Here is a 12307-nt window from a genome sequence, read left to right as displayed (position 1 = left end):
ACACATAATTATGAAAGAGAGATGAAGGGATCCCGGCTAAATACCCCAAAATCAGTCAGGCACTGGCATTTAGCTGCATGTCCGATAATGAATCTCATACCTAGGGTATTCTGCGCTGCACAGGTAAATCGACCATCAGCATTAAAACAACGTCGCTCAGTTGTATTATTTATAAATATATATACGCTAACATTGTAATGCAACTACTCACACTCGACACAACAGGAAAAGTCTGAAATCTCAACCACAGCTAACCTGCTATTAGCAGGTAGCACAGATACATCCTACAGTGACAACATTGAGCCAAACCTCCATTTAAATATTAGGCAATTATTTGTTGTATTGCTTGAACATTGGCACATACAACTCAGGTACAGTATCCAATACATCTCCTGGATCCATATGGGCATTGCCTTTAATTCGGCATCATAATAATCAGCAAAAGCAGCACGTATAACAACAAAACTTAACATTTCATTAAGAATGAGCGTCACTCCGTGTACAGAGCGACGTACACCAACAGAGGAGACAAACAGCGCGAAGCATCCTTAAAAAGTACAAATGTTATAAAAAAAATAATTAATTGCTGGATTAAACTAATGCCGAATTAAATAATGGATGTTTTTCACTCAAACTAACACATATTGGTTACTTTACAGATAATATTTAAACGCCGATAAGCGATAAAATAATGAATTGCACGTTTTTTCAATGAGGTTTGGTGCATCGTTCTCGAAGCTTAGCTAGCAACAGAAAACTAGTCCGACAATGGAAATGGCAGTAACCCGAGGTTGCTCACCTGCAGCTCGGATCGCTCGACCTCCCAGTGAGCCCTCTCCACCTCGAAGCGGGCCCACTCATGCTGGAGAAAGTGTAAAATCCCCGGGATGTTGTAGTGAGCTCTGGCCGCTTCTCCGCCCACAACACCGTCTCCACCGCCAGCCTGCGGAGCTTTAATATTCCCACCAGCACCGGGCAACAAACCGGAGTTGTTGTTGTTGTTATTGAAGAAGACACCGGGGCCCGCCTGCTCGTCCATGGCCGGGCGATGTGGCTTCTGGTTCGGTGTCCGGTACTCTCTCTAACCGTGTCGGTAAAATATCCTCTGGAGGTAAACCTGGTCCATCAAACAGTCCTCGCTCTCTCTGCTGGCCGATACAACTCCTGTCTGTCTGAAGCAGCTGTCAGATGATGAGACAACCGAGAGGCTACCGGAAACAGCATACGCATGGGAAATCCGGTGGGGATTTTCAAAATAAACGTTAATGTACACGTGCAGCAAAGTAATGTAAATAATACAATACATAATAATAATACAAAGAAAGAAAAGAAATATACCTCATACTGTAAAATATATCTTATACTGTAAATATATCTTATACTGTATATATATATTATACTGTAAAATATATCTTATACTGTAAATATATCTTATACTGTCAAATATATCTTATACTGTAAATATATCGTATACTGTATATACTGTATATCTTATACTGTATATACTGTATATACTGTAACAATGTATACAATACATAACATAAATACATAATAATACCAAGACCCACCAAAGTATGGAGGACCACAAGAGTCATGTAAATAGTACTAAAGCATTTTATTAATTAATAACTAATTGTACAATAAAAAACAGGCATTAATATCTTAATGATCTATAAGATAAGATAAGATAAGATAAGATAAGATAAGATATTCCTTTATTAGTCCCGCAGTGGGGAAATTTGCAGTGTACAGCAGCAAAGGGGAGAGTGCAAAAAACAAGATGCATCATCTAACACAGTAAAAAAAGAGCTAAAGAAAGTGTAACAAAATATGAACCATTTAAATAGAAGGAAGTATAAAAATAGGAGCAGTATATGATACGATACAACTTTATTTCCAGTTTGCACTGAAATTCATTTTGCATCCATAGGCAGCTCAGTTTGAGAAAAAGTACACATACAATAGACATACTGTTACCATAGACAGACAGACAAGTAAGACCCATCAGACAAAAAAACAAAACACATCACAATTATTCATACATAACCCATTACAAAATGTCCATCTGTCCTCTGGATTTACATGTCTTTAGCAGCACATTCATTATTATTTAGATGGACTGACAGACAAAAGCCTTCCCTAGTCTGATGCAGGTTAAATGTAGGGACTCTGAATCGCCTCTTGGAGGGCAGAAGTTGATATTCCCCATTTAAAACATGTAAGGGATCAGAAGAGATGCTGTTGGCAAGTCTGAGCAAAGTCTTGTTATGAGCTGCTTTGTATATACAGTATTGACAATAAACAGACTATTAACAAAATTGCACAAGTGGAATGAATAAATGGAATAAAAATGCAGACTAAATGACTCAGCAAATCCAATAGCTAATACATTTAGTCAAAGCAGCAGGGAAATGCAAATGAGAAAAGAAGTTGCCCTTTTAAATGCCTGATTAAAACCTGTATTCTTAATTCAATTTGTGAATCCAGTTATTTCTTTCTCTTTTGAAAATGTATTTTTTTTTCAAATAGAATTTTTAAGTATATTATTTATGAATTAATTAATGCATTTTTAAATGTTGTACTTATTGACTGTTTTATGGTGTTTTTTTGTAAATCCCTTTTTTTAATTTGAACTATTTATTGATGGATTAATATTTCATTTCTAAATTATTTTTATAATTCTTCTTTCTATTGCCCATTAAAATGTCAAATAATGAATTACTTTGTAATTTATTACATTTATTCATAGATTAATAAATAATAAATAATTAATAAATTAAAAGTCCTGGGGATCTGATTTATTATGAATAAACAATTTGTGGCCACTCAGACCCATTATATAAAAAAAATGTTTTAATAAATGGGCTGAAATGGCACTAACTCTTACAACTCCTTTTTGCACATAAGATAATATACACTATAAAACTAATATTCAGAAGCACTTTCTATCAGTGTGCCACAAACTTTCAATATAATTGCTGAATATCCAGATGAAAATCCATTATTGTCCTACTGTAAGGCAACATGGGTCATTAAGAGATTGAAAATACAGTATAAGCTATGCAAGGTTGTCTTTTCAATACAGCGGTTAGGAACATAGACATGAAAAAACAACTTTGACAGAAATAAAATTATATATATATATATATATAAATAAAACTTCCTGAACTGACCCTTTCATAACAAAAGGCACCTGAAAATATTAACTGCTAAAAAATAACGTTGACTTAAGGGGTTATATCACGAAAAACTCACTTTTTCAGTGCTTGTTCACATACATTTGGGTATCTGGAGTGCCTACCAACCCACAAACTGTGAGATCAGAAAACTTGGGATCCAACAAGCCATTCAGACATTGTGTCATATTATTGGGGTACAACACATGCGCAGTAAAATCTGATCTGCACTCACTGAAATTGAGCCAATAGCAACACACAACCGCAGCTCCAGTTACACTGCGCATATGTCATACCCTAGAGCTCAAGACCGTGTCCCAGCCTCTTTCAATGAGCCTTGTGTCGCACGCAGGCGCATTACAATATACCGTCCACAGCTTAAAGGTCCTCACACAGCAGGCCGACGGTCGCCTGTAAGGACAGTTTGGATCCGTCGGTGAGTTTCCGCCGGCCTAGTTTTTGCAGTGTGTTGACTCTAGTCAGCCCGTGTCAGAGGTTTTTCGGCCGATTCAGCATGTTGAATCGTCGGCAGAGCTCGTCGGTGAGAGAAATCCCTCCGATTGGCTGTTCAGCTTAAACGGAACAGTGCACGAGAAGAGAAACACAAGTGAGGAAAGCAAACCAACGAGTAAAATCAAGAGGAAAAACACAGACGGCTCTTCTCATTTTTCATCTTATCTGATCATTCCAATACAGATATTTTCACAATGACATGGCCATCTGGAATGAAGCTAAGTGGTGAGTGAGAGTGATGTGAAAATGGTCGGCAGACGCCGCTTTGTTTCATGTACGTGAAGGCTATGGAAAGGAGGCTGGGTCACAGGCGGACATGGGTCTTGGAGTATGGGGCATAACACATGCAAAGTAACTGAAGCTGTGGTTGTGCGTTGCGATTGGCTTAGTTTTGGTGAGTGCAGGCAAGATTTTACTACGCATGTATTATACCCCCAGAGATATGACGCGTGACCCAGCCTCCTTTCTATAGGCCTTGATGTAGCATCATAACAGTTTGTATATCCGCAGTCCTCGGTCTTCCTGTTTCCCTTTTTTGAATGACAAATACAGACTACTGCCGCCTGCTGGTGTGGAGAGTTATTTCATCTCACGAAGGCGCAGAACGTACGTGGTAGTTGGCTGTCAGCTGTAGTCTTTGTGGTGTGTTCAAGTGCAACTTGTCGGCCAAGACAAAGGGACAACAGTTGGCCTTCGTTCGCCACTAGTTCTATGATGCCGGGTTGGTGTGTCCGGGCCTCAAGAACTCCCTTTGCAAAAAGGTGCACCATATTTTTTTCACAAGCCAATCAGAGCAGACTGGGCTTGTTCCCGACGAGGGCTTAAAGAAACCGGCGCTAAAGCGGAACGTTTCAGACGGAGGGTGAATACAGGTATATCCAGACAGTCTGAGAATGTGTTTTTTGATTAAAAAGCGTGTAAACATGTTCTAGAAAAAGCCCAAATACAAGTATGAACCTGGAAATAAGCATTATATGTCCCCTTTAAGCTATACAAAGTTGCAGCAGCATTAAATAAAAATGTGTAGTTTAAAATAGATTAAAAAGAAATGTTCACGTTATCCTGCTGAACCGCCAGACTTCACTCATTCACTACTCTTTAAGATTTATTGGATCCATGTACTTTAATTAAAAATCCATCTTTCACAATCAACATGTACAACAAATATCACAATATATAAAATATGTTTTTCTATTTACAGCAGATATGGAGGCCAGCAGCCTTTAATTAATACTAAATAAAATCTGAAGCAGCGTCAGTGTCCGAACATCTCCTGCGAGGCGTAGGTCATGTAGAGGAAGCCGTCCTCGTCCTGGTGGTCTTTGTACACCTGAGCCATGGTGAGAGACATGCTGGCCAGCCCGCTGTTGTTGATGAGCAGGTAAAAGGCCTGAGTGGGCAGCAGAGCCATCCTGTTCCTGAGAAATACAAGACAAAGAGCGGCCATTAATGAGGGACGTCCTGCAGACGGTTAGCGGCTTCACATGGGACGCTGGTTCAGCACTAATGTGGATCCACTATTGTTTATTCTCCATCTACTGCAGATGTCAGCTGGGTCCACATTCCAGTCTTAATCCGGGGCATTTTAAGTATTTATGGTGTTCACACTGGAGAAGTGACAAACACCTACACAAGAATGTTAGTATGCAGACTAAAACTACAATTTTTAAATGTGCTGGTACTGTCCCACAATGCATTGCACAAAGAAAACGAGGCACTGCACACTTTAAAAATCACGTTGTGGACGGGCAGAAAACTGCTTCAGGAACACATAAATAAATAAGCAATAAGTGTTTGGAAAAACATCCTGTGACAAAATAATCTGAGCAAACGGTCAAATTGAGATTAATCTCCAAATTAAACTCACCATTTAAAGATTGAGATTATTCTGTCTCAATCTTTTGCTCTCTTTTTTGTTCTGCATCTTTTGAATATTTACCCGACATATACCAGAGTTCCAGTACCAAAAATACACAGAAATATTGACATGTTTTTGTGCAAACCCTTTTCCCCGCTTAATAAAAGAACCCCAAGATCTTAAATGTTGTGTAAACACAAGCAGACAAAATTAAATAGAATCTCAAATTTGATTAAAATCAGCAACTATCCGATCAAAGAATAAAAGTAAACAGTATGAATCTAAACAATCTATCAGTTTTGGTACTTGACACATTTCAGAACCATAAACAAAATTGGTTTGCTACCCAGATGCCCTCATTTATGTTAAAGATCCCCATCAGACATGTTTTAAGACATAAATTACTCTGCTTGAAATAATTAATTGAATTTTCCACAAAAAGCTCACTTGCAGAGGAAAAATCAATCTTAAAATTACACCTACCGTCATAGAATAATTATGAATTAAGCCAATGATTGATCAATCCGAGTCAGAGGTCAGCCACATCACATGAACTGATATTTATGCAATTAGTCATTTGATCTTTTATCCCCCTCTTTCTTATTATTCTTTTGATATGATCTTTAAGGCCAGTATTACTTGGTATACAATTTCTTAAAATGAAAATAAGAAACATTTTAAATTTCAAAAGTTAACCCACTGGATGCAGGGTGTCTTATTTCACTGTAAAGTCTATTTTCAGTGTTGACCTGCAGGCTTAAAGTCATCACACTTTCATACTGGACCCTGATTGGCTCTAAACTAATTGTGATGCCATGAATCCTGCAGGTACATCCAGGTGTTAAACAAACACGTTCTAAATCCCAACTCGTCAAATACTGCCACTTGGTCAGTGCCCCTCAACATTGGAGACGACACATGGAGGCACTCCTCTTATGTTACTTTTGGACGGACCGGGGACGGCGTGTCAATATACGCTCGTTACATGCAGTGTCCTTTCAAAATAAACTTCCATTTTCACAGGAAGTTTAGTTTTAGGCAACACAACCACTTAGTTAGGGTTAGGAAACAGCTGTTATTGACGTTAACTTCACTGACGATACTAAACAATCCCAGTTCGTCACATTAGTCGCTAAAGTGTGCCTTCTTGCATTGGTCTCCGATGCCGAGGGGCACTTACCAAACGGCGGTATTTGACGAGTTGGGAGTGAGACCGGGTTGGTTAAACTGAGGTTTAAGGTGATTAACGTGGAAACAAACTATGAAGCGAAACACTTTGAGAGAAATGAGTTTTAAATTACTTTATAAATAAATAAATTATGAATTCCAATGTCGTAGTTTGACGTCCCAACAGCACGTCTTGCATAATTTTCTAGTCGTACAAAACTGAAGTAGCAACTGGAAAAAGTAGCGTATAAAATGACTTCAGTACATACAGTGCACTGTTAGCATGTAGCATTGATTCGGGACAGTCCTGTGTGGTGAGCACACATCACGCTTTGTGAAACTTAGATCTCATCCTCACATCTGTTACTTATGTAATTGATAGCCATATTACATCACTGCTATAATTGAACCTTGAACTATAACCGCTTAGAGCAGCCATCTGATGCATGTCAGAAGATATATACACTTGTTTTTACTCGTGAAGCAGAAGAAACTGAACTACTGTTAACTTTTCTGCTGTGTAATCATGACCAAGACAAAATGAGGAACCTGGAGAGAAGCTACAAAACTGAAAAGACCCAAACCTAAAGAGCAGCAGGACCTCACGCTGAAAACAACCATTTATATTCTCAACATTAAGTTCACTACGGAAGAGTATCCCTTATGCTTTTCATGCGATTGGTGCAGAGAATAAAGATCTGAATCTGATCCTGAAGCTGATTAAGGTCTTTAAAGTAGAAAGCTGTTGTAATCCAGCCTAAAGAATGAGACCTTGTGTGACTTTCTGCATTTCCTCTATCAGCCTGTAGACTGCTTTTAATGTGAATAATGCAGGGATGGTTTTTCTGGGAAAATCCAACGGATGTGACGCCATGCGCGCTTGTGAGTGCCTTTACTCTCTTCAGCTCTGCTTACAGGGCTAACAGTGTGCAACGATAGCAAACATTCGGTTAGAAGTGAAGTCCGCCAACGCCAACAAACAAACGGCTGCCACCACAACTCAGATTCCAACACAAATTCCACAGAAGCACAAAAAAAACAAAGTCTTTATCTTGTGAAGTATTGAAAGATTGTTTAAGTGTCTTTCCAATATGTTATTTATTATCCACTGAATGGGTTTAAATTACTTCCCCCTGAGGAAATAATCCCTATAAAAACATCCTGTTCTGTAGATTATCCAGATTAACAGGGACACCGTTTCTGGAAAGAGACGCTGCTGGAAGGCTCTGATCTCCAAAAATGAATTTACCTCCAACATCAAACTGGGGACAGAAGACCCCAGGACAGACATCTCACAACCTTTATATAAATAATATAATCTCTATACTAGAGATAAGTGAGAAACACGGTTCTTTAAGTGGATTTAAAAGGTGTGTCCTTGCATACAAAGAAACCAGCGTCTATTAAGACGATTCAGTGTGTAGGATCTGGCGATATCTAGCAGTGAGGTGAGGAGATTGCAACCTGCTGAAGCCTCTCCTGTGTGCCAAGCGTGTTGGAGATCTACGGTGGCCGACACGAAAACGCAAATGAACCTCTCTAGAGCCATTTGGAGCAGAGCCAGTGTGCTTGTACGAGGGAAGTGAGTGGTGAAGCAAGAGAGAGAGAGCGGCGGCAATGGGAGTGAGCAATGTTACCGAGTCCGGCACAAGCAGGAAAAGTTAAGAGTTTGGTTTGTCTGTTCTGGGCTACTGTAAAAACATGCCGGCTGTAGATATAAACGGCTCATCCTAGGTAACGAAAACACGATTTTTATGATCAGGTGATTAAACTAAAGAAAACACTTAATATTATATTCCATTTCTGCCAATAGACCCCCCCCAATTGTTGCACACTGGTTCTTTAAAAAGCTGTGTGACACATTAAGTTAAATATGTTAATGGTCCATCTACTTATAACAATTTTCTATATTAAAGCATCAGAGACGAGAACATGATCTTTCCTTTTAACACAGTTAAGGAGAAAATCTGAAGTGACTGTCTGTAACGAATGACCACGTGATGAAGAAGTTATACTTTACATAACGCAGACTGCTGCACTAGAGTCAATCTTTAAAAACATACCGATTTATTGAAAAAGAAAATAAAAAAGGTTAAGTGATCTTGTTTCACTGGCTGTTTGACTTGTTGCAGTTTGTATTGAGGACTGACAAACAGGGACAGACGGTCAGTTTCTGCCGTGTCATCATGACCAACAAGAAGCATCACAGGAACTGAAGTGTACAACTGTACAACTTTCTGAGTGACGTTTGGTTTGGTGACATTTAGTTAGTTAACATTTCCAGAAAATAGACCCGTCGCTACATTTAATATCTCACTAACTGACCCAATAGATCTTTTAGTCCCTGCTCCACTTTCATACAGTAAAACTTGTCTGTAAATTAGCAGCCATGATTTGTTATTAGGCTACAAATAAAGACATAAAAATGTCTAACATTAAGAAAAACTAATTTTATAATGCATACAATTTTCCCCTTAAGTAGCTTTAAAGTTATAAAAAGACATTTTCCACACAATACATATCACATATTGTTCTTAAGCAGTGTAAAAAAAAAAAAAAAAAAAAAAAAAAAAACTTCACTTGATAATTGATTTGTTGTTGAAGATATTTTTCTTTTAATAAAAAAAGCAAAACTTTTCATAGTTCCAGCTTCTAAATTGGGAGGATTTGATTATTTTCTTTGTCTTATGTGATAATGAATTTTAGGGCCTTCCTCGACCAAAGAAATCCTTAGTCGACTACGATTTTTATAGATTAGATAGTAAAGGGACTTGCATTTATACAGTGCTTTCTAGACTTTTGAGTACTTAATTAGTTGATTTACTCAACAGATCTGTAAATTTAAGTTTCTCCACGAAGAATCACACAAAAGCACCACTTTAAATCTCGTGCTTACCAGAGATATGCTCACAATTTTCTTGGAAACAAGTCATTCAGCATGGGAAAAAAAAAAAAGCATTAAAAAAAAAAGACTAATCGACTAAAGAAATCTTAGTCAACCAAGACAAATTAGTTGAATAATCGACTAAGAGAAACACATTTTATAGGCCATCTTTGAATTTAGGAGTGTTGGTTGAACACATTTTTTTTTTAGATCATTGTTTCAGGCATTTTGACCATTCAAAGATAGATAATCCAGAAAATCACTCCATTGAAACTGGAATATTAAAACCCAAAGACATCCTGTTTTCTGTGGCAGCAGAGTTTCATATTACATATTTCTCCCCCTAATTAAATTAAAGATATAACACATTAGATCTTTCAGTGAGATGAAGTTTACCTGATGATGGTGACAAACTGAGTCATGGTGAGTTCATGTGGCACCAGGAACTTGGTTTTATCCAGTGGCGGCAGATACTTCTCCCTCTCGTACCGTTCAATGATAACCTGCGAGATTATAAACCGGTAAATAAACCGGTGAGGACACAAACATCACATGATTTAACACTTTAACCTGTGAGGAATCTCTGCTGCAAACTTACCGGGATTTTGTTAGGGAATTTGGACCTGATGCCCGCCACTTCTTGCTTCCTTGTAGCTGCAAAGAGAAAAAAAACACCATCAGATCAGTTTTAAAGGAGTTTTTCTTTTTCAAACATAGTCGTCCTGTCTGTCTGAGACATTTACCGAAGCTCTTCCTCTGTTTGAAGGGTTTGTTCTGCAGCTGGATTTTGTCAAACGGAGGCATGATGTGTCTGAGTGTGATGGAGGAAGCAGCAGCAGTAGAGGAACAGAGCTGGTTGAACATGAGGTCTGAACCGAGCAGCTGTTAAATAGAGACGAGAGGCGGCTGTGGTGCATCAGCTGATTAGCACATGGCTGCAGAGACAGACTGGATCATCTGCAGCATTAATCAATTTATAGACACTCAGAGGGTTTATCTGTTCAAAATGTAACTTAAAGGAAGATTTTTCAAGTATTTAATACTCTTATCAAAATGGGAGTGGGCAAATATGCTGATTTATGCAAATGTATATGTATATATTTATTATTGGAAATCAATTAACAGCGTTTTTTTGTTTTTTACTTTTTGTTTGGTAAATTCTGTGTTCATGAGGTCAAGTGAATAATCTCTGTCCTACATCTTTTGTAAAATAAAAGGCTTTTACCTAATTGTTGTCTTAGATGTGAGTTTTCCTCCTGGATCTTCAGGAACAGACGTGATCAGTTGAATACCAAAGCCACTTAAACTTTTGATATTTATAATAAATAGGGCTGTCAATCTATTAAAATTGTTAATCGTGATTAATCACAAATTAATCACACATTTTTTATCTGTTCAAATGTACCTTAAAGGGAGGTTTGTCAAGTGTTTAACACTCTTATCCACATGGGAGTGAGCAAATATGTTTGCTTCATGCAAATGTATGTATATATTATTGGAAATCAATTAACAACACAAAACAATGACAAGTATTGCCCAGAAACCCTCACAGGTACTGCATTTAGCATAAAAAATATGCTCAAATCATAACATGGCAAACTGCAGCCAAACAGGCAACAACAGCTGTCAGTGTGTCAGTGTGCTGACTTCACTATGACTTGCACCAAAATGCATGTGATTATCATAAAATGGGCATGTCTTTAAAGGGGAGACTCGTGGGTACCCATAAAACCCATTTTCATTCACATATCTTGAGGTCAGAGGTCAAGGGACCCCTTTGAAAATGGCCATGTCAGCTTTTCCTCACCAAAGTTTAGCGTAAGTTTGGAGCGTTATTTAGCCTCCTTTGCGACTAGCTAGTATGACATGGTTGGTACCAATGGATTCATTAGGTTTGAGGTCTGAGCCCGCTGCAACCTAAAAATTGCAAGTTCCGTTAAAAGAAATTAGCAACTAAAGAAATTAGTTGCGTGAAAACAAATTTTCATTAACGCGTTATCATCGCATTAACTTTGACAGCCCTAATAATAATAATAATGATAATAATTACTTGTATAACTTCACTTTCAAAATGTTCTTGCCTACATATCTCAAAGAAGTTCATTGTTTTGTTGACAATAAGAGAAATGTGTTGTGTGTACCCATAGAAGCCATTTTCATTCACATGTCTTGAGGTCAGAGGTCAAGGGCCCCCTTTAAAAATCTTCATGTCAGTTTTTCCTCCCCAAAATGTAGCGCAAGTTTGGAGCGTTATTTAATTATTTATATATATATATATTCACTAATTACGACAAAACTATAATGTATGGTGGGGGCAATTGTAACACTGAAAAAATAACTCATTAACCCACTGTATCTCTAAAAGCACACCTCATAAATATATATAAATATATAATATTCACACTTTCTGTCAATATCTAATATTGTTTGAATCCGTAAAACACATTATTTTATACAAAAAAGTATGTTTATGTTCAACACATAAAGGAACACTTCATCCTTCAGCTTATCACATACATTCAACATCAACACATCTGGAGATACGTGGTTTTGTCTGGACAGGACGGGGATGAAAAACTGTGATCTGTAATGTAACTAAATCTATCAGATAAATGTAGTGGAGTAAAATGTACAATATTTACCTCTGAGATGTGGTGGAGTAGAAGCATAAAGCTGCATAAAATTGAATTACTCAAGTAAAGTACAAGT

The 12307-nt window shown here is 37.7% G+C and overlaps 2 protein-coding genes across 2 annotated transcripts in view; both read right to left on the bottom strand.

The window, feature by feature from the left end:
* The window catches only part of LOC141764574 (striatin-like), a 54573-nt gene extending 53383 nt beyond the window's left edge, over positions 1-1190 (bottom strand). The window contains exon 1 of the mRNA XM_074629882.1: positions 800-1190. Coding sequence (XP_074485983.1) covers positions 800-1039 — 240 coding nt within the window. The 5' untranslated portion in view covers positions 1040-1190. The remainder of the gene's footprint in view (positions 1-799) is intronic.
* A 3603-nt stretch (positions 1191-4793) lies between these two features.
* Positions 4794-10500, bottom strand: map1lc3c (microtubule-associated protein 1 light chain 3 gamma). Its single transcript, XM_074629896.1, has 4 exons — positions 10342-10500; positions 10197-10252; positions 9995-10101; positions 4794-5107 (listed from the first exon to the last, which is right to left on the bottom strand). The coding sequence occupies exons 1-4, from the start codon at positions 10460-10462 to the stop codon at positions 4945-4947; spliced, it is 447 nt and encodes a 148-aa protein (XP_074485997.1). The 5' UTR covers positions 10463-10500; the 3' UTR covers positions 4794-4944.
* Between the last annotated feature and the right edge of the window lie 1807 nt (positions 10501-12307).

The sequence above is a fragment of the Sebastes fasciatus genome, chromosome 3 (assembly GCF_043250625.1).
Source record: "Sebastes fasciatus isolate fSebFas1 chromosome 3, fSebFas1.pri, whole genome shotgun sequence".
Lineage (NCBI taxonomy): Eukaryota > Metazoa > Chordata > Actinopteri > Perciformes > Sebastidae > Sebastes > Sebastes fasciatus.
The sequence above is the reverse complement of the archived record's forward strand: the minus strand, read 5'-3'. Positions and strand labels throughout refer to the sequence as shown.